The sequence below is a fragment of the Solea senegalensis genome, linkage group LG5 (genome assembly GCF_019176455.1).
Source record: "Solea senegalensis isolate Sse05_10M linkage group LG5, IFAPA_SoseM_1, whole genome shotgun sequence".
NCBI lineage: Eukaryota > Metazoa > Chordata > Actinopteri > Pleuronectiformes > Soleidae > Solea > Solea senegalensis.
Genome location: NC_058025.1, coordinates 7,178,997 through 7,202,065, shown reverse-complemented (window position 1 = coordinate 7,202,065; position 23,069 = coordinate 7,178,997). Strand labels below are relative to the sequence as shown.

The 23,069-nt window shown below is 43.8% G+C and overlaps 1 protein-coding gene across 1 annotated transcript; it reads left to right on the top strand.

Annotated features, from left to right (window-relative positions):
- Positions 1-621: 621 nt before the first annotated feature.
- Positions 622-21,323, top strand: epg5 (ectopic P-granules autophagy protein 5 homolog (C. elegans)). The gene is made up of 45 exons (XM_044025853.1): positions 622-1,693; positions 2,082-2,750; positions 2,920-3,180; positions 3,270-3,468; positions 3,558-3,694; positions 3,788-3,895; positions 3,980-4,053; positions 4,192-4,300; positions 4,839-4,953; positions 5,044-5,194; positions 5,289-5,450; positions 5,555-5,712; positions 5,809-5,960; positions 6,218-6,358; positions 6,475-6,636; positions 6,730-6,852; positions 6,941-7,197; positions 7,286-7,426; positions 7,553-7,697; positions 8,313-8,510; positions 8,831-8,938; positions 9,053-9,175; positions 9,488-9,654; positions 9,761-9,997; positions 10,080-10,203; positions 10,479-10,623; positions 10,836-11,007; positions 11,533-11,695; positions 11,805-11,947; positions 12,099-12,255; positions 12,689-12,883; positions 12,971-13,184; positions 14,016-14,203; positions 14,295-14,502; positions 14,592-14,667; positions 15,327-15,430; positions 15,530-15,705; positions 16,086-16,310; positions 16,479-16,688; positions 17,387-17,531; positions 17,710-17,952; positions 18,804-19,017; positions 19,148-19,366; positions 19,756-19,870; positions 19,979-21,323. The coding sequence occupies exons 1-45, from the start codon at positions 1,640-1,642 to the stop codon at positions 20,159-20,161; spliced, it is 7,770 nt and encodes a 2,589-aa protein (XP_043881788.1). The 5' UTR covers positions 622-1,639; the 3' UTR covers positions 20,162-21,323.
- The last annotated feature ends 1,746 nt before the right edge of the window (positions 21,324-23,069 follow it).

Below are 23,069 nucleotides of genomic sequence, written 5' to 3'. Positions count from 1 at the left end.
TTTTCACATTAACTTTAATGTGAACCATAAAATGTCAAATGTTTAACCAACATGCACAGTCTTAAAATAAATGTTTTTGTTTCATTATTGTATTGACGTTGTCCTTTTATTTTTGATACAGAGATGAAAAGAAAAGAGATTGTTTATCATAGTTATTATTATGATAAATTGAGCAGCTGTTGGCCAAGAGGAAAGGAATTGGGCTTGTAAGTGGAGGGTCGCTGGTTTAAATCCTGGGACAGGTCAAAGACTGGGACTCCCCTGAGCAAGACAAGTGCTGCCCACTGCTTTGTGGTACTGGTGTGTAAAAGGAATGGGTTAAATGGAGAGGTCAAATTCGCTATCACACATTTGTTGTGTGCAAAAATAACTAATTCTTATGCTCTATTATAAGTAGTAGTATAACCTTTAATTAATCAGGAAAGCCTCACTATCCCGTTGGTCAATCAGTCAGTTCTAAATGTCTCACTAAAGATGTGCTCATAAATTCAAAAAAACAAAAACAAACGAGGGTTTCGTTCATTAACCATTAACTCAACATTTAGAAACGGCGGCGCCTATCCAACAACACTGTACAATTTGTCCTCTTCTGCTTCCCGTAGAAGGGAGGAGTAGTCACGTGACGACAGATTGTGATAGCGGAGTTCCTGGAACAAACAAAACAAACGAGAGCTGAGCAGAAGAGAGGCTTCACGCTGCGTGTCACTCGCCTCTGACTGTTCAAATCTGAATTTGGCAACATGGGTAACAGCCCGGAAACAACGTAGAGCCGCCGCTGGATGTATTTCTCTGGGGGGGAAAAAAGCAACGTAATATAATAACAGCTTCGCGTTAGCTTAGCTTAGCTTTGGCTGGGCGTCTTCAGTGTTGTGTTTTCATGCGCAGAGTCAGCTTTCGTTTTTTCGTTAATGTGGACCTTTCGTTTAAACTGGCATTCAGACTAGCTGTTCTTCTGTCGGCGACTTTTTTAAGGGCCGTCCACGAGTGTTTAGTCCACGCGTACTGACAGTGTTTATCTCGACAGTACAGCCAGCTTCCTCCTGTTTATCACAGGACAGACTTATGTCATAGCTCATGATAGCTGTTTGTTTTTATAGTTGATCCGAGTAATTAATCTGTTTTCAAGTCGAAATCCAACTTTTTAAGCAGAGAAATTGACACATTGTCGTTCTTTGTTTTATTGAAGAAAATATTGAATGATTTTTTTTTTATTCCAGTGTACTGCAGTGTTGTTAAAAGTCATATGTGTAGACAACATTCAGAATTGTGCTTGAATTAATTTATTTACTACCTAAGAATCACAAAAAGTGTTGTGTTTTCATGACCTTACTCAATAGGCAACTTTAATCCTAGATGTCACTTAATACAATACAGTGGGCCTTTGATGTTTTGATGGTGTCACATGGTAATAATGCTCCTTTACTTTCTGAATTGGTTAAATTGTATTGTTGCAAAACAACAGTCATAATACCTGCCAGAAATCACAATTAGTTGTACTCCCCCATTTCTTTAGGCCCAATTTATAGAAAACATAAATGAGGGCTGCACGTAGCCAGTTGATTGTTTCCTGTAGGAAACGCCTCGGTCCACTGTGTGTGTTCTGAGCTGTGGGGGTAAAAAGCTGGGGTGAGCAGTGAAGATGGAGGCCGTAAGACCAAAGAGGACCAAGGCCAAAACCGTCGGAAAGTCTCAGGTGAATAAAACAAGTTCCTTCAAGAATAGTCAGATGTGTTATCTGTAAACATAGAGAACCTAGAAAACCTGTACAATTTGACATTAAATTGACCTTTTTCCATGACCTGCTTTTGTTAGTATGTCTGTTTGTTTGTTAGCTAGATAACCATGGAAAGGACTTGATTTTCTGGGGATGTGGGGATTATAGCCCAAGAAAGAAATTGTTAGATTTTGGTGGTAATCCCAATATGGATCTGGAGTCTTTTTTTCACATTAAAACAATGTGTTAATCTTGTGAGATTGGAGACTGTATTGACACTGGGGGAAATGAGCAGCCTTGATGGAGGTTTGAACTTTCCAAGTGCTTTCTGTAGTTTTCATTTGTGTTTATTGTCTTGTCTTTTCAGTCGGCTAGAAAACAGAAGCAGGCAGAGGAAGAAAAACGAGCCACAGCTCCCTCAGCAGTCAGTGATGAAGCCTCTGATTCTGGCTTCACTGACATCCCCCTCAGTCTGCCCTATCAGGAGCCAGAGGAGGAGCAACAGGACCATGCTCAGCCCCCTCAGACCCCAGCACAGCTGTCAGACCTGTCCTCTGAGAAACAGAAGACTTCATCATCGCAGACTTTATCCTCATCTGTGTCGATCAAGACTTTACAATCAACTCTCAGTGAGTCAACAGAGACATCACAGGGTACAAAGCATCTGCAGTCAGAAAAGGTGCAAGAGAAGGATGACAGAGTGGCAGATCAGGGGACTGAACTGAAAGCTGCTCCACTCTGCAATGAGGTGGAAAAAGACACACAATCATGGAATCAGTCTTGTACTTCAACTCAGTTTGAGATCCCAAATGTTCCGAGTGCCCCTGCACTCTACCCGTCTCTCCCTACACTGGAGGAGGGTCCTGTGATACAGCTCGCCATGCAAACTATAAAAAATAGTGCAAAAGGTCCTGCAGTGTTGGCGCTTCCTGAGCAGGAGTCTTCTCCCCCGAGTTTGCAGCCTCTGGAGTCTGTAGCCGAACTTTCCATGAAAAAACTCTATCCAGAAATACCCGTGACAGCTCCAGAAATACAGGTACCCTACTCTCATACACACAGAGATGACATAGATTAAATAATTTATACATTTGTAGGGGAAAAGACTGAATGGGTTTGATTACATTGTTTTCTATACATTTATATACAGTATTTTAAAAACCTCAGTATTGCAAGGTCATCAGTGGTCATGATTTCCCTTTTTGCAGCCATTCTCCTTGGAGCAGCTGAGTGTCTGGGAGCCAGGGGGAGGTTTACGAGCCTGGTTAGAAGGTGTTGAAATGTATGCAGTTCAGTTCTGTGCTCTGGCCCGGCAAGAGAACCACGAGCTGACTGAACTGCTGCAGAATTACTGGCGCTGCCGCAGACAGCTCACCCAGTCACACACACAGCTACACACACAGTCTTCTGACTGCAAGAGCACACAGAACCGCCTCTGGAGCTTCAGAGATGAACAGCTCACACTTCAGGTGAGTATTTGGATCCATAATGAAAGAACTCTAATACCACTCCAATCGCTGTAATGATGCCACCTTTGAAATCATGTCACTCTCCACAGGGTGTGTGTGCAGACCAGTCCAAAGTGTGTGGGTACCATCGCTTCCAGCAGGCAGATTTCAGTCAGAGTGTGCTCGCTGAGTTGAGGAGACTTTTCGAAGCCCGCAGTGAGCTGCTCCATCAAAAGGTGGCGCTGCACGCATATACTGCTCTGTTGTCACGACTGCAGGTAGAATCATACCTGTATCGTCTACTGAAAGGTGAGAGAAAGCTGTAGCCATAACTTGCATGTTCCAAACACGTCCTTGTTCATACTGTACACTGTTGTCTTGTTTACTTTCCTTTTCAGATTGGTCTGGCAGCCAAACACAACCTTGTTCTCTCCAACCACTGAAGGAAGCCATAAGTGTCCTGTTTAGCTTCACACGCAGAGTCCTCGATGATGCACAGTTCCAAACAGACATCCATCACTGGCTGGAAAGATTGGTATATATACACACAAAGTACATTTTAACTCACTCTTCCTTTGGTTGCGGTATTTTGTTAAGTTGTCCGTCACCACTATGGTCCAATCTCCAGGTGGCTGTCCTGCTACATGTTGGAGGGTCAGGAGAACATCTGTACTTGCTGTGTCATCTCCTCTGCTGCCCTGCTGGGGTTGGAAAGTGGTCTGCACCTTTCCTTCAGGTTAGTTAGGGACACATTATTACATTTTTTTGAGGATTTATCTGTGGTATAAAAATGGCTGAAGCTTTCTTCTAAATGTTGCAGATTCAAGTTTTCGGAAGCACCTGTGGAGTGCAGCACTTCATGCAAGCTCTGGCAATCCTAATGTCACCTACCAGGTGTGTAAAGGAGCCCATTCTAACCTACTGACTTTCCGCTGCATGTTTATGTGTGTAGTTTTAATTGTGAGTCCAGATCCTCTTTTCTCTTCTAACAACCCTACGTCTCTAACTAGTGGCCTCTCTGTTTTGACTTAGACACCGTGCAGAGTTTCTGGGCCATATGAAGCCAAGTGATAACCAAAGCTCTTCAGGTTCTGGACCTGAGTCTGGCAACTGGACCCTCGTGGATGAAGGTGGAGAGGAGGTAAGTGTAGTAGACCATGTGTCCCTTCTAAGTCAAGTTGCTTCCACAGTTTGACACAAAAAATATATCTTCACAAAATACAGTCAGGGTAATATGTAGAAAGATTTTCAGTCAGTGTTAGAAAATTGTGTTTTCCTGCTTCACTCAGTATGTTAATATTTTCTTCACTGTTTGTATAAGTAAAAAAAAAACAAAAACAGGTTCATGTCATAAAAAGAAATGTCCTTTTTTGTACATTTTAAAACAGAATGTTCTAGTCTTTGTTCTAATCTGCTAAATCACAGTTAAGCCACCAATTATCATTTAAATATCAGCGTGCTCGTTTAAAACCACGGCCACTGCCATCGCTAACATGTTGCTTAGGAACCGCTTTGTTTTGAAGAAACATTGCAAGACAACAACAAGCTGTAATTTAAGTGTTCAAAGTAATACCACTAATGTTTTATTGAAGGGTCATTGCTATTTCATTTGAAAAGATGCAGCTTCCTCTTTGCATTTTACCTTAACTTTAACTTAACCTGCTGTTCTCTGTGTTAAGGATGAAGACCCAGAGAGCAGCTGGCTGCTCCTCTGTGAGGAGGATCTGATCTCCTTACTGAACCAGTTCCCCTTCCAGCAGCTCTACTCGCACATGCTGGGCATGAGTAAGCAGGGTAAGACAGTCTGTCTGTCTCTATGTTCATCCTTCTGTCTGTTGATTTGAATTGTTCATAGTATGAAGTGACACACTGCTCTGTTTCCAGGTGTGTATGAGCCTCAGGCCTACTCCAGTCAGAAGATGATGCGTTTGTTTGCTTTCGCTTCTTCTCTCATTGAAATTCTCGCCCTTGGCCTACAAACCTACAACAGGGCGCGATACAGACAACTAGTCAAACGAATAGGACACATTATACGGTCAGTGCATGCACACACTTCACAAGCCAGATTATAACACTATTAAAATCAGAAAATCCATTCATACATGTACTTTTGGTTTTCTGTCCCTCAGAATGACTGTGTGTTATGTGAGTGATCACTGGGCCCAGTATGTGACTGTGACCAGTGCTGGTGGGTCCAGCTCTCATGTGCACTCTCTGTCGTTGGACAAACTGCAGCTGGAGTATGATCATCTCTTCCTCAGAGCTGTTTTACACGTGCTCAGAAACAAACGGTGAGGCAACTTTAATCTTTGGCTTCAGGTCTCCATCTCAACTGGAAATGATTTGCTTCATGTGCTTAAGTTAGGTATTTGATTTCTCTCCTCATCTCTCACAGGTTGGGTATTTGGTTGTTTATGTCGGAGATGCCTTATGGTACTTTGTCGAGCTGTATGCTGTGGAAAGTCCTGTATGTTATGCAGAGCGCAGAGACGGCAGGAGTCGAAACACTCGGCACTGCACGAGACACACAGTCCTGCATTCAGTCTCTCAGAGGTACCAGTACATTCTACTGTCTTTGTAACCCTACAAAACTATCAGTCCTTGAAGCAGTTGTCATCCTGATACGCTGATATGTTGTTTCTGTCACAGACCCAGAGCACCAGGTGAGATTTGAACAATGGCTGTGTGAGGTGAACAGCTCTGACGGCATCTCCCTCCTCACTGCACTGGCACACATGGCTACACCCACTCAGCACACTGACCCTGTTTTCATCACGACTATAACTCTGCTGATTTACCAGGTAGGGAGGGACGAGAATAAGCTCTTGAAGGGTTGATAAAGTGTGATATGGATTTTAAACAAAGTGGGTGTCTAACTCTGACTTTATACAGTTTTTATACTGAACCAGAAGTTGATTGTGATGAAAGTACTTTGCAAACTAAACCCAGACTACTGGAGGAAAAGTTTACATGATTAAGACTGCATCTCATTCATGTCCTGATGCCTTTTATTACTATCAACATTTTCTTTGACATCTCTTCTCTTATTCTGTGTCAGGTGTCTTATGTGAGCATGTCGACCAGAGAAATATACTCCAAGGTGGGGAGGGAGTTGCTGGCTGCCATAGCAACAGCCCATCCCTATGTTATTTCTGTGCTCCTGGAAAAACTGAGAGAGACGATACAGACTGTAGGAATGGTTAGTATTTTCTATTCAGTGATGACATTATGATTTTATTTTGACTGCTAGTGCTTCTTCATTCGTAAACGTAAAACTGACAAGTGTTTTTGTGTGTGTGTGTTTGTGTGTGTTAGATGGCTCTATACCTGTGTAAAGAGCTGCCTCTGAGTCTGTGGCTACCGCGGCCAGAGGAAATATGTGTGATCGGAGCCTGGCTGCTCCTAAACCCTCTGTCTGCCGTGGAGAACCGGCTGGCCTGTGTCATCCTGGAAGGGCTGAACTGGGGCTATGCACAGGTAGTCATTGGAGCACAAGAGTACATATCCCAGAGTCGTGGCAGGCCAGTGGTGAGTTTGTAATGAAAAGACTAAATGTGTTCACTCTTGTAGGATGGCTCCCTGGTGCTGCCTTCATCTCTCCACAGCGAAGTTGCTCTTCTGGTGGCCGAGGCTTACCAGAAGTATCTAACTGACAAACCGTACAGTGGCCTTATATCAGAGGGGATCAAACAGGTTACACATCAGCCCGTTAACCACAGACAAACGATCTGACTCTCTATGGGTGTTTTCAATGAAGTCACTTCCTGTTTCTTCACCTCAGGTCTCTTACCTTGCCAGTGTTCTTCGTTTGGGCGTATCTCCCGAAGCGTCTTTTAGTCAGTGGGCATGGCAGCTGTTGTTAAGGCTGAAGCTCCACAGAAACAGTCAAAACCCTAAAGGAGCCTGGTCAGTTCCTGCATCCACCCCACCTCCAGAGCTTACACACACTCCCAGCATGCACTCTGTCCTCAGGGCTGTAAAAGCAGGCATCCCGATTGGATGCTACCTCTCCATTGCCATGACATCAGTAGGACACAGGTTTGTACTTTTCATGTCTAAGCTGAGTATTTTTTTCCACGTGCTTGTGGGATTTAAGTCAAATTATGTCATCTCTCCGTTTGTCTAGCCTGGAAAACTTCTGCACCGAGGGAGTTGGGTTGTTGAAGAGTCTGATTCAGTCTCGTCACTTGAAAGCTGCCGTACATCTGCTGGACAACATACTGCCGCCGACTTACCCTCTCAGCTTCTACCTGCTCAACAACTCTCAGTAAGAAATGCTGCATCTCTCAGCCACAGCCTTTAAAACCAGAAAGAAATGTGTTACAGCAGCTACTGTATGTCCAACACCTAAATATTATTTGTGTCTCTACTGTCGTCTCTCCGTTAATGCCAGGTTTGTCAGTTGTATGCAGCTGTTCTTGCAGTACGACAGCGTGTGTCCTCAGGGTGTGACGCAGCAGGTCACTCATCGGGTAGCTCCACTCCTCACAGGAACCACCTACGGGGACAATGTCCGACTGCTGAACAGCGTTATTCAGGTTTGGCACTGAGAGCTTTAAATATGAATTCATGTTTGTGTGATGTTTAGATGGATGCTCACTTACTATTAAGATATTTGGATATGGAAGTAATGTTTATGTTCGTAAGATGTCAGTGTTAGCCCTTTTTCGCAAAATCCTGTGCGCACAGATGATTATTTTGAGGGAACACGTCAGCCAGTCCCCACTAGAGTGTCTCTGTCTTCATTTAGGCACACATGTTAACTGATTAGAGCTGCCACACCACGCAGCTCTTTTTAGGAATTTGTAAACCGTAACAGAATCAGCAGACACAGACTCCCTGTGTGAGCACCAGAGCTGTGTGAGATGCAGCAGATTAGCAAAGCATTTGTCTCACTGCACATGCATCCACTGAGACTGAGACAAGAGAATGTTTTCATATGGCGTTTAAAGGTAAATATAAAATATGAGTAACATTTTCCATATTTTGAGTGCAAATTATCAATTTTTGTTTGATTAAAAACTTATTTTGTGAAACTTTAGGGCCTCAGTAAATTAGGGTTCTAGCAAATTGAGTGTATGCTTTACCATCTCATTCATGCTTTCCAAATCACAGATATCATCATCATCATCTATACATATTTTATTCCCCAGAGCCATGTGGTGGAGAGTTCACAGCCTGGACACGTTGGAGCTGCAGCAGTGCTCGAGTTTTGGGTGGGAATTCTGACACAACAGAACCTGTGGTACCGGGACAAAACAGTCCTGTTCCTCATGGATCAGTTATGCTGCGCTGCATTCACACACCACCAGGAGGAATGTGTGCAGAAACTCCTGTACCAACTGCACAAGGTAAGATTAAGATTTCAGGAACCTCTGCGGTTTCACAGTTGGTCTGTAAATTGCCACAAGGAAGGAATATTCAATGTGTGACTCACTGTAAAAAGAGGAAGAGTGCCCATGTGTGGTTATGAGGCACGCTCATAACAACACATGGGCTTCATATTTGTGCTGACCAAGCAGCATCTGGTTCATGTGACCTGAGATGAAAACTGGACTGCTATGATTTTTTTCTTCATGATAACTTGAATAGAACATTTGTGTTATTAAAGAAGAATGGTCACAGTGACACCGCTAATGTTTGGGATTTTCTTAATTTTCATACCATGCAGGATGCCTTGGGTTACCATGGAGATCGGGGTCTGCTCTCCTCTCTCGTTGGCTGGATTGCTGGAAATGCCACGCCCTCCTTTATAGAGGGCCAATCCCTGAGTGCAGAGGTAAGCACCCCAAAGCATGTGCAAGTCTTTCTGCTATTATCAGTAAAGCACTCAGTCCTGACAGACTCTGTGTTTTCGTTGTGTGTGTATGTGTGTGTTTGTGTGTTTGTGTAGGTTTGGTTCGCCTGGCTGGTGCTGAACATGGAGGGTTTGGTTGAGGAAGATTCTCAGCTGAGACGCTGTGTTGAACTTGAACTCCTCTCAGAGCCCAATGTCTCCCCAGAACAAGCTTTAAAGGTGTACAAACAAACACAATTATACATTTCTTGACCACTTTTGTTGTTTTAAAGTACAGAAATATATTGCTGCCATGCCAGAAAAATAAAAATGAATCCATATCACATAAGGTGAAAAGTTTTGTGTTATAACAAGATATTCCTCAAGTTGTTATGACATACAACCTTATCATGTCATCAGAAGAAACACATTTATCTCATTACCATTTATAAAATAATTTACCATGTTATAACGAGAAACTTTTCATATTATTATGTAATACTGATTAATTCCTGACTTCCTGTATTAACGGTGTATCTGTGTCTGAGCCAGAAGGCGCAGCAGAGGATTAAGTTGCCAGCAGCTCCGTCCCTGCAGCGGCTACAGGTGTACCGCTGGGCGTGTCAGGCTTTAGCCACACCCCCCGACCACCCGCTCCTTCCTCTGGTCTGGCAGAAGTTCCTACAGCTTTACCTCAGACAGCCGGGACCAGAGTACGGGTATGATGCACACACAGCTGTCACTATTCCCTAGCCTAGAGAGCTCTAGATGCATGCAGAACCCAAGTTCTTGTACCATGTATCATGTTTACATGTTTTCCTGCAGACTTGCTGCTGGTGGATGTATCGGACGCAGGTTCTTCCAGGCTTCATCTCAGGCCACTTTACTTGGAGGACTGAAACTTAGAATCCAAGAAGTGTCAGACTTCCACCATGCTGCCAGCCAGGCCCTCAGGGTGCCCCCTCCACAAACACCCTCATCAGACAGTCGGAGTGATGAAACTCCTGACAATCCCTGTCCCTCGTACCTCACGTCTCCACAGCTACACACAGAGCTGGTCAGGTTGGTCTCTCATGTGATAAAAGCATCCCTTCCTATTGTTTGGCAGCTGGTACCCAAGTCTCAGTGGATTGTTTGTTTACAGGTTGTTTGGTGTATTTGCTCTGTGGCTGGATGATGAGACACTGCAGAAGCAGGAAGTGTACCTTCCCTCTCTTCCTCCACAGTACGAACCACACAGACTGGCACAGGTCATGCAGCGGCATCAGGTGTGTGGCTCTTATTGTTGAGCTTTTTCTGCTGACGTTGCTCCCGATGGCTGTGCCAGTAGTGTGTCAATAGATATAAGTGATGTGCGATAGGAATTGCGCTGTATGGATGTGTGAGTGAATGGCAAAACTGTAGTGTAAAGCAGCTTTGTGTGGTCAACAAGACTATAAAAGTGCTATATACTATAAATACAGACCAGTTGCTGCAAATAAGTCAAAGCTCTTGTGTCACATGATATTTTTCTTTCGTTGTCATGTGTGTTGTGATGTTTTAGGAACTGTGGCTAGAGTTTCTGGACCAGGAGCGTCTGCAGTATGATGAGAAGGAGGTTTTGTCTCTGTGGGAGAAGGTGAAGAGTGAGCCAACCTTCCTGCAGGCCCAGAATCCTGGCTTTATTGACTGCACCAGCCCGAACAATGGTACAAAATTCTCTTTTTAGAATCGAAAGAATGCTTTAAGATGATATACAGCGTAAATGTAAAGGTGGGTGATATTGAAACGTGACTTAAAAGAGCATGAATCCACCGTAGAATGATATTGCAGTATTGATGATATCTCACTTGTTTTTATCATTGCCATAAGAGTGTTTTTATTTAGTTTTTATTCCTTTGACATTGTGCCCTGTGTGCAGCAAAGGAACGTATCCTGTCCAACCTGCAGAAGCATCCTATTCCCCGAGCGCCTCCAGAGCTGCAGCAGCTCAAGGCACCCGTGGGTGAGATTCTCACCGGCTGCTTCACTGATTCAAAAGCTGCTGCTGAACTGCTGCAGCAGGACCTCTGCATTCTGCAAGACCAGGCCAGGTACGTGTTCATTGTGTAGTCAAGCTACATCCACACTACTCAGGTTTTGTTTAAAAACACATACCTTTTGCTCTGGTTATGCTTGTCGTCCACCAGTGTATTAGAGTGCCAAAAATGGAGAGGTTTATAAACGCGGCTCTGTTTTTGTTTGTAAAGTCTGACAAACAATGACGCATTTACCCACATTTACTTCCTGATTCATTCTTATCTGCCGTGACTTGACTATCAGCTGTAAAGGTCTGTATTAAATCAGAACAGAAATCCGTATTCTTGCTTTTCATCATTGTTATATGACGTTAGTACTATTCTCTGAAACTGGGCAAACAGCCACAGAGGAGAGAATCAATCAACTTCCTGTTTACACCAGTATGTGCATGTCCAGTGTATGTTCATGGTCATGTGATAAATGTTTTTAAGCATATTAGTATGTACACAGATTACCTCAGAAACAAAGTATATGCACTGTATGTGTGCAGCTTTGTATATTAAATACTGATACACACAAACACGTTTCTTTGTTGTCAGGATTGCAGTGGCACGGGAAGCCCAGCAGGTGGCGATGGAGCAGGAACTGCTGGAGAGCCTTCCTCTACTTTATAAGAACCGGTCAGAGCAAGTCACTATGGCCCTGGAGTGTAAAGGGAAGGGAGGGCAGCCGTGCCAGGGACCTGCAAACATCACTGTCACAGTACATTCTCTAAAACTGCAGATATTTCAAATTGTGAGATATAACAGTGAGGTATTTGCCATTGTTTATTAATCTATGAGTGTGTCTGTGTGTGTGTATAATCACGTAGTGTGAGCGTGTCCAGAGACAGGAGGCAGTGCAGACTCAGATAACGTCACTGCGCAGAGACGTCAAGAAACTCCAAACAGACGCTATGGCCCCTCCACCTCAGAGCCTGGCCCAGGCTGCGGTCCACACTGAGGATTTTATCACGTTAGTAAACATACAGTTTGCTATCAAGAATAAAAACTTATAACATCACAATGAATTTACAGGAAGTGAAAAGACATTTGGGACAAAGAGTTGGGTTTTGGATTTAAATGGGGTGTTTGAACTGCAGCACGAACCACTTTTTTGTGCTCAGGGCTCTGGTGAATATGTACAAGGCGCAGAAATCTCCTGCAGTGCAGCATGTTGGGGTGTCAGCCTTTTACCAAGTGGTCTCTTTTGTGTGCGAGGACACACTGCGACATCCGCCGACACGGCAGTATCTCTCCTCGTGTGTCGAGATACTGGGACAGGTGCGTATGTAGAAACACACAGCAATACACCATTTACAGTATTCATGTATTGATATAGAATTAAAGATTTCCAAACAATTTCTGCAGGGTTTCCGTTTGACTGATTTAAACCAACTTTTGGTACAGAGTTAGGAGGGACTGTGATGTCACTGTCATGCCAGGAATTAATGTAATGAGTGATGAAACTCAGAAGGGGGCAGTAATGTAACATCATGGATGCCAGCAGCTGTGACACTAAAGTAGAAGAGAATCTTTGTGCACAGTTTTAATTGCACACCTTTATGTCTTTATTATTTTCTATGTTCACTTTTAATGGCAGTGATGCATGGAGACTAAATGAAGTTTACCAAACAGAAGAGAACTCACAGATGTGAACAATGAGACAGAACCGATAATAAAACCCACTCCTTAATCAAGTTGAATTTGTATCCAGGTGTTTATCCAGCATAATCCAGAGGAGTGTGGCCGTGTCCTGAAGACCATCCTGGAGCAGCGGCGTCTTTGCCCTCTCATTTCCCCCTTCTTCACTCCCAACGCTGCACCTAAACAGCTCGTCTTTCTCTACCAGGACGTGGTGACGTCCCTGCACTTGGACAGTGCCGACGTCATCTTCATGCTGCTCACAAAGGTCGGTGCCGACATAAATAACACATTATATACGTTATATACAATATATTGTACTGTCACAGTCCACTTACAGCAACTCCCTCTGTAGTTTGACTTGCCCCTGTGGCTGAATGAAGCCCACCCTGTGTTTTCGGAGAGAACTCGTTTGCTTGAGTTGATCCACGGAGCTCTCTGTGTCTGTGGCCAAGACCCAGAGCCTGAACTTCTCATACCTTTTCACCTTTTTGCCAAACACTGGACTTGGCTGCTGCGCCACCATTTCCCTGATCACTACAGTGACTGCCTGCGTCTGCTCATGACCAGTAAGTGTGCCTGCATGTGTGCATATATGCATGTTGGATTTATTCAGGAAGCCAAAACATGTCTTATTTCATATAAGCTGATAAAACATCCGATTGTAAAAAGTTGGAAGACATCAGGCTACAAAAGAAAAATACTTGCAGGGAATTACTGTCACATTGAAAAGCACGTTTTCATTGTCAGTCATGTCACGTGTTGCCTTGTTAAAGCACTTATGAGCAGGGACGTCTCTGAAATTCATGTGATTCAGAGAAAACACATTCATCCTCCTCACACAATCCCTCCTACTCATCTCCCCAACAACAAAGGAGGGAATAAATAATTTAATTTCCGTTATTGTTAGCTGAGTCATTCCTCCAATCAACAGGCAAGGCGAGTTTATTTAGATAGCAGCGTTCGTACACGAGGTATGGTAAAAAAAGTGCTTTGAAGACTTTTTAAAGTTTCTATTGTGTTTTAATTAAACATTGTAATTAAAACACAATATAAACAGAAACATTTAGAAACCGTAAAAAAGACAGAAGCAGGCTAGATAGCTAAAGAAATGATGGGAAAGCTGCAATAAACAACAAAGTTTTCAGCCCTTATATAAATGAGCTGACAGATTGTGCACACCTCGGGTGTTCAGGTAGTTTGGTAGTAGGTGGGGAGCATAGAGACTAAAAGCTGCTTCACCCTGTTTGGTTCTGAACCTGGGAACATACCTGTAAACCTGTAAATTATCACTTTACTTTTAGGGGGTTTGCTTTTGTCTCTCTCCCATTTCCATGACTATTAAAGGCTAAATATACACAAAAACAAAATCAAACTAATTTCATTTTAAATCTCACCAGGCTCTTCAAACCAGTTACTGAGTCCAGAGTGCTGGAAGGTGACTCTGCGAGTGTTGGGCTGCTTACCTCCATCCCGCAGCACTAAGAGCAAAGCTGAACAAACCCTCACTTCCACCGACGTCCCCGGCCGTGCCGTCGCACCACAAGCCTCTCCCTACAGATCCCCCATCAGCCTCTCACCCCAGCAGGTAACTAATGTGGGACCCACTTCGCCTGATATCAGGATACTTTCACATGCATTGCTATTACAGCATGGCTGTCTTTTTTTATTGGTAACAGGTGGATGAGACAGTTCAGTGGTTGAGTGATTACTTCCTGCGGAGTCGTCTCGGCAAACAAGACCTCCGCAGCTTCGGCCTCTACTCTGCTTGGACTCCTTACATCAGTGACGTTGTCTCTTTCTGGGAGCATTTGATCAATCATTTAATCAACATTCAGTTCAGCAGCTGTGCCAGAGAGTCAGTGGGCAGCAGCAAAATAATAAAAGGTAACTATTAAATGTTTTGTTTTTGTTGCATGTTCTTAAGTTGTTGGTTGTCACAATGAAGGAGAAATGTCTCTATTGCTCTCTCACAGCTCTGCAGGACCTCCACAGTAAGATTGTGAACTTATTTAAGCCCTGGATCTTTCCTGTGGACTGCGACGATGGCGGGTAATCATTGCACAACTACACAGCTATCAGTTTTACACAGAGGAGAAGAGGTGTTAGTGTCAGTGGGACAGATGTGAAACAGATGTGAGCACAGACAGGTCAGCAGATAAAATAGTTATAGTCTGCAAGATGGATTTTTTTTTCCCCCAAATGGAATTTTTTGTACAGATGTGCAGATGTTCATTATGTTGTAGTTGTTATACATACATACAATACATATATGGTGGCATTTTGAAGTAGGTGGGACTTTTCAATCACACAATCTCAAAACTTCCTCTTTTATTTGCTAAATCGGTTTCCACTGCATTTATTCATATTTACCTTTATCGTTACACCACATCTCCCTCAAGCATAAAACAAATGACAGCAAATTACTGCAGTTGGAATCGAACCTTGGTTGCTGCAGGGGGTTTGTGACTCATGGAGCGCCATCTCTACCAAGTGGGTTATCCAATGCACCACATTCAGGTGTTTTTACATGCAAATCCAAAATGCACATAAACACAGACTGGTGAAATCTATGACAACAGCATACATTACAAATACAAACAATGATTTAAACAGAAAAACAGAGTAAAAACTAAAGCTCAGACTTCAATTAAAATTAAATTAAATTCAGTTTAACAATATTTATAATAAACGCTTCTCTTTTGTCTCAGAAACCTCAAGTGTTACCCCTGGCTGGAGACCGATGCGAGTGCCGCAGAACGCCTGTTGGGACTGTACGCTCAGCTCACTGACGCGCTGCATCACCGATTCAGAGGTCGGTCCACAGAAGTTCAGTGTTCACACATGAGCATGTTTTTCAAGTGCTGCTCTTCCTCGTGTTGTTATTTTTAACGTGTGTGCTGCTGCGTTGCAGATCGCTTGCTCCCTGGTCAGAGAGGAGCTCTGTGGCTGTGTATGATGCAGTACTGTGAGAGCTGCACTTCGCCCCGTACACCTGAGTACCTTCTGTACCTGTACCACACGCACCTCCGCAGCTTACCCTGGAAATGCCTTCACCCCGACACTCAGCTCATGGAGCAGCTCTTCAATGTGAGACACTGAACCTAGTGGTTCCTGATCTCTGACCCCTCCCACAGCACTGCACACTGATCCAAACATGCAGCACTCAGGGGAGCTTGTTAATGTGAGACCTCAGTCCTTGGCCCCAAGTTCTATTATTAGATTTGCTTTACGTAATTATAGTCTCATCAACATGTTCCTAGAAACTAGGGCCATATGGGTCTGTCTCTTCAGAACCAAGAGGCTCTTCAGAGGCTACTTTAGATCAGAATTAGAATCAGCTTTATTGGTATGAGTGCACATACAAGGAATTTGACTTGTTTTTTGTCACTCACTGTGTAATTACACTTAAGGATAGTTGATTAGTCTCTAGGTCTGTGTTTATTCATTATTTCTTGCTGTAATTTCAGGTGGAGAGAGGAAGTCCCAAGAGCTGCTTCCTGTTCATGGGAGAAGTCTTATGTGAAGTGAACTGGATCAGCGTCTTGAGTGACCACTTGCAAACCCCTCATGCATCTGCCACATATCCCACTTTACCACAGACGTGGACTCAGAAGGAGTCACACACCATGTTAGTGTATCTGCTGTACATGTTAGTTTTTCTGGCAAAGGAGGATCAGCTCCTGACTCAACAGGTGGGTCAAGTTATTTGTTTGTATAGTGCTACACCAGCAACACCCGAAGTTGTGCCAAAGTGCCTTTTAAAAGCAAAGGCCAATAAGGCAAAGGATGAGAAACATTAAAATAGTGATGAGTCCAGATTATTTTTTGTGTCACAACATCTTTCCTCCTACTACCCACAGGACTCCCCTCTGCTCAGTCTGTTGGTTCAGTCCACCTCTTTGCCCTGGCGTCAGCTGGACCTGTCCTCATACCAAGGCATTCTGGGATATGTCAGCACCCACTACCCACCCACTTTGCTGCTCAGCATCGATTCTGCCCCTCAGCTGCTGCTGAAATCACTGCGTAGTGCTGCTGGACTCCACTGCCGCGCTAATGAAGCTCCATACATAGTAAGACAATGTGTGGAGTGTGTGGCCCTGTGTGTGTGGCCCTGCTCTGATCTGATATCACCATCTTTCCTGAGTGATCTGATCACATGTAGGCAGAGCTTAAGTCTGAATTCACCCAAGTCCAATCACAAAAACCACATTCAGAGGTGGTTTTGGAGTCACATCTGTCCTCACGATGCATTACCAGAAGTGATTTTACTCTTCTCAGTGCCCATACTTTGTTTAATATTAAGCCACTCCCACAATATTAACTTTGATTGAAGCATAAAGTCTTATTTCATGTTAGAGCAGGGTGAGTAGAGCTCTGAATCACTCAGTTCCATACTATGACATGGATGCACACATGCACTCACCGTCACACACAAGCATAGTGACGGCGGCGTGTCTGTAAAGTCTGACCCGTTAAAAGAATGTTGCTCCCCTCAACAGACACGGTCTCAGTGTGTATTTGAATAAAAGTCTGCAGGAATTTGTGACCAAACAGTCATACTGAGATTAGGTCACTTGGGATAAATGATAATACCAGGTCTGTATGGGTCATATAACTGGAAAGCTGTAAAAAATGTAATTTCCCTCAGCAAAGATATGTCAAATGTTCTGGTAGATGACTGTGGATGGTAAAATGACTGTGGCAAACTCAGCTTTATTTGTGCAAATATTTCGCATAAATTGAAATGCAACCTCTTTCCATTTGTCAGGAGGAGACACTGAAGGCTGGAGCGTACGTGTGCTGGTGTGTGCAGTCTTTAGTGAATCTCGAGCAGGGAGGCAGCATCAGCCTCGGCAGCCTGGAGGCTCAGCTGGAGACGCTTTTAGAGAGTATTGTCACATTCAACCCCCCAGGTGAGATCTGGCACTCATCTGTAACAGCAGTACCACCCGTGGGGTTGACAAGTCCTCCACTCAACACCTGTCTCCCCCGCTGTGTTCTTTGCATGTCTTTCTCCCTCTGTCTCGACAACACCTGAATGAATATTTCTTCATTACCATTCTTACCTTTTTATCCACGTATCCTTCACAGAGACGGGTTTGGAGCAGAGGCACATGGCATTTTGCAGCCTCTTTAGCGACGCTCTGGCTTTGCTGAACGGCGTGGGCGTCTCATCCGGTGAGGCACTTGCAGCTCGTGTCATTGCCTGGCTGGACAGGAAGGGGAGGGGCTTTCCTATTCTGCCTCTTCTCACAGCTTGCACGCGCTGTCTCGCATCAGTGCGGCACATGACGCGCATCATGGAGGCGTGCATCACGGCGTACTTCAACCACGGTAAGCAAAGTAACAGTGTTTGTTTTTGTTTGTAGAATTATCTCCTTAAAGAGTGTTACATGAAGAGTTAAAGTGTCTCCATATGGCAGATATTTCTGTACATTGGCACATTTTAGCTTAAACCAGTATTGTTTTACATATCACACCTTCGTTCTAAGTTACAATATACAATAGATGCCAGAGTTTTATTGGCATTTTGCACAGTAAGCAACTCAGTGGTTTAGCCCATGCAATAACATTCTTAACTTGCCCATCTCCCTTTACACAAAACAAGAACATTTAGCATAAATTATAATATATAGAGTGAAAATTTGATTCAATGAAGGTGTAGGAGAAGGGAAAAAAAGGTAAAGTGCTTTGTGCTTACAGACAGTAACAGTCAGTGGGAGTGATTAGAGTAGGGAGGCAGCATTGAATGTATTGTTCAAGAGTCTAATGGCCTCTGGGTAGATATTTGTCAGCTATTTTTGTCTTTGATTGATGTTGTGGGCGTATGAACTGCCCTGAATGGTTTTGCAGGCTCTCTTGATGACCCAGGTGGTGTAAATGCAGAAGTGACCGACTATTCAAAAGGTTAATTGACTAATCAATTAGTGAAACAAAGAATCAGCTGATATATCACACAATTACACAATATCTGTACAATTTCAGATATTGTCTAAATCAGATGTCGATTTGTGTGTAGAAAGTACAAACTTGAACCTTAAAAACACCTTGAAGTGAAAATATACAACCTGTAAGTGATTCAGACTGTTTGATATAATTACCACGCTTCTCCATTGATATTAAATGTAATATCACATGCCTCTCTCCTCTCTCTCTCCCCATGTCTGTCTTTTCTCCCTGCTCAGCTGAGGAGGAGTCTGTTGGTTGGGGTCCGGTGTTGGCATCGCTGCAAGTGCCTGAGCTCACAGTGGACGACTTCCTCTCTGAAAGCCACGCAGGAGGAAGCTTCCTGACACTCTACGCCTTCATCCTGCAGCGTCTCAACACTGAATACACAGCAGCTAACGAGAGGAGGACTCTGGCTCTAATTAACACGTGGACCAGTCAGGTCTTCCCCAGGTTCATCCCACTCAGTGTCTCATCTCCTATCATATGTCGTGTTATGTCAGATTGGATTTGACATTGTTTTGCTGTTAACTAACTAACTAACTGACGGCTGTATGTGCTATGATGTGTTTTGCTGGTGCAGTGGTCCAGGTGATGAAGCCAAGCTGTTTCTTTGGTGGCACAAGGCGCTTTACCTGTCAGCGGAGCAGATCCAGCCGCAGGCCGGCCTCACTGAAGTGTCGGGAGTCGTCATGAATCTGCTGAAGTTGCAAACCAGGCTGCTACAGCTGGGAGAAGAAAGGCAAAACTCGGGGCTGCTGGGCGCTATAGGCCTTGGAAAAAAGTCTCCTGTTTCTAATAGGTATACTCACATGTATTTTATCGGCAAATGGGCCAAGGGTTAGTGCCAAGTATACACTTAACAACCTTTGGAGATGGAGTACGTGCATTCCACACTACATGTGCTCTCTTGTGATCTGGAGTCTTTTAACATTTTTGGAGAAGTTGATCAGTTATTTTGACTCTTTATAATTCTATCAAAAAAAGACACTAAACTTTAAAGATGGGAAAAAGATTCTTACTACTTTAATGACCATCTAATTTATGATGCATCTATTATCACAAGGTGGCTGCAGCAGGAAACAGTTAGTGTACTACATGTGTGTTTGTAGATGTGATGGAATTTACGAGGTTTCTTGAATGCATCTCGTAAGCTGCTCCTCCAATCTCAACATCACCTGTCTTCTCTAGGTTCAGGGTGGTGGTACGAAGCCTGGCTGCCTTCCTCTCAGTCCAGGTACCGTCAGACAACGAGCTTCGACTTCAACCCACCAGTGACCTGCAGCTCTCTGTGAAAGCCCAGCAAGTATGCAACAATACCTGAAAATACAGTCTTTAGATTTCTGTAGTCTTTTCTGTAGTATCTTCTTAAAATATCTCGTTTTCCCTGATTTTTTTGTTTCTGTGACTGCAGGCACTAGGGCTGTTGGAGGCCATGCCGAGCAATAAGCAGTACGCCGAGTTTGAGGAGTCTGTGAATAAGGCTGTCCAGTTCATTCGCTACCCAGGACACTGTCTCAAAGATGCACCCCGACTTTTGTCCCTGCTCGCCAACCTCCTGTACCCTGACCTCAGATACCTGCACATTATCCGCTAAGACTGACTTAACTTGACACTCCTGCTCGAGACTGGAAGGACGTTACTCCTCTGTGTCAAATAAAGTGACCGCAAACGTCTGTCGTGTGCAGACAAAATCGAGAACTGGAGCACAATAGTGTCCAAGTAGTTGCACTGGTACTGAATTACTTTGACTATTTTATCAGTACAAACTATGTGTCGTGTCAGCGAGGACTTTGTGGGACTGAAACTGACACAACTAAGAATCACCAACTGAGTAGGATCATAAGAAATGTTGCGTGCTAAGCTGTGACCTTTTCTTCGCTGCTGTTTTTTTTTGCTTTGTTGCCTTTTATTTAAGTTCTCTTCTTAATTTCAGTGTTGCGCCCATTTTTCTGAAGCAGAATCCATTAATCAGGACTCAGTTGCAGGCTTGAAGGAAGTTGAAGGACACATCTAGTAGACCGATGACTTAAGTCGTACCATCTTTAAATGGGGAGGGGGTGGGGGAGCGATGTAGCAGCAAAGACCTTTTGGGTTTAATGTCTGATCCTGAGATTTGCTGTTAATTCCAACACCAGGCTTTGGTTTATGATCTGAAATGTCTCAGAGATCTTTGGTGCTGTATGTATACAGATGAACACAACGGCTGCCTCAACAGAAGTGATCATGTTTGTGCCAGTATTATGTTTGCGCTCAACCAATCGTGCTTTGTTTGTTTGTTTGCCAAAAAAAAAAGATGTTATTTTCTTATGCTCAGCTACGTAAACCATTTTGACCATGTCCTCTGGTTGTGTCGTCTGTGTTGGGGACTTTGGTGACTTCAAAGTGAGGAAGTCTCTGGATTATACACAGTGGTAAATACAAGTGTGACTGACTTAATATAGGGGATTAGATGATTAGCTGTAATAATCTGGTCTTTGTTTCATCTTTATCTAAACTTTGACGATGATTGGTTTTGATTGGCTCTCTTTACTGGACTGGAACTCACTATTGGTTTCTGTGGAGACAGCCTTGGTCTCTATGTCTAATCGTCCCCTTCAATGGAAGTTTAGGAACGTTATCTCTGTGAAACTAAGTGTGCCTCTTTAATTTAAAGCTATTTATATGAATTTATCAGTATTTAACCAGGTATAGATGGATGAAGATCTTAATCTGTGTCTATTTGCTACACAAAATAAAACATCAGAAGCTACACAAAATGTTTACAATGGGCCACGTCATATTTTCTGGTTTCTTTGCTCCATGTAACAAAGAAATCATTTTTGACAAAAACAAGACACTGATCAACATTTTTCAACATTTTCTGGACCAAATATTATGAAAATAATCATTAGTTGCAGCCCTAGTCGAGACCCACAGATGGGTCGTGGGAGAGGGTTTTTTTGGGAGGGTTCCCACACAAATTTGCAGAATCGTTCCAACCTCTGAGTAACAATTTATGTTTATATGTTTAACCCTTAAGAGTTACTTTAAAAAAAAAAAAAAATTGACTAATGTGTTCCTTGCGGTATAAAATGTCCCTGGGAACTCTTAAGGGTTAATAACATGTATAAAATGAAAAACAATCTCTTAGAAATGATAAAAGTGGGTCCCCATATAGAAAGTTTGGGAAAGAGTGAGCTGTAACATTCGTACATGGTGACATTTAAGAATAATGTGTGATTCAAATGGACAGATTTCACATCATAATTATGTCATGTCAGTCATTTTACCTCCTCTGATGCTCTGTGATCGTTCTGCTGCACCTCTGTGGCCTGAAGCGGTTATTATTGCCTGTGTTATTTGACGACCGTTAATGTCAAATGTGTTTCTTTTTTATGAGTCAGTGAGCAGGAATGGGTCTGTTGGGCCGCTGCTGCTGCTGCTGCTGCTGCTGCTGTTAATGCTGCTGCACGGGGGTGTTGCACAAAAGAGACACAGCTCTGTTCAGTGAAGGGAGCGCAGTGTCTCACAGTTCCGTTCTGGGATCTTGGACCAAATGTTAGACGTGTTAGAGACTCAGAGCAGGGAGACTGATGCTAGGACGGGGTCACATGAGGAGACGCCAAAGTGCTCTGACATCTGCATTCTCCACACATAGCACTGTAGGTTGGATTTCAATGCTCCTTTTGTGAGAATCCAGCTGTGACAAGGATGACTTAATATGACAGGGATATAAATAATGTGATTGTCGTGTGCGTCCTGTTGTTCCCTGCATCTGGGAGACGACGGTACAGCACGTCTGCGTCTGAGAGAAGTTTTGACAAAGACTGTTCAGCAGGGGAGGGGGGCAGCAGTGTGGGTATACATGCATCCTGTATCCTCATTTGACTCCACCTCATCTGTCGGGCAGAAAACCTCTCTTCACGCCAACAGTGGTCTCTATGGTTACAGGACGGGTAGAAGGGAGAGAGGAGGTGGGAAGGACGCTGCGTTTTAAGATGGAGACAGACGGGGAGGTGGGTGATGCTTACAGACGCCGGCTCTTGACAAACCGTCTGTTGTCTCCCACCACTGAGTCAACGTCTCTCAGCACAGGTGGTGGAGTACACACCGCGACATAAACGTGGCACTTTGTTCTCAGACTTTAGCCTCACACACTTATATTTATATACAGTCCAGGTGCTCAGGGGACATACAGCTGAGCGTAGTCCTGGCAGACAACAGTGCTGTCTGGCAGATTCCTGTGTTACCATGGAAACCCAGCATCAGCCCGTTTGCTCGTAGCCAGGTTGGAGTGCACACTCAGCAGCGTCGCGGCAGCACGTGGATCGGCTCTCGCTGGCTGTGACTGACAGTTAGAATACAAACATCAGACAAACGCGAGCGTACGCCTCCCATTTGCAGCCGTGACAAATACATTCTCACAAATGTTATGCAAGATCTTCAAATCATTACAGAGCGAGTTGAATAAGCTGCACACTTAAATGAGGCTGGTTTGGTGTCCAAGTCTCAAAAGAGAAACA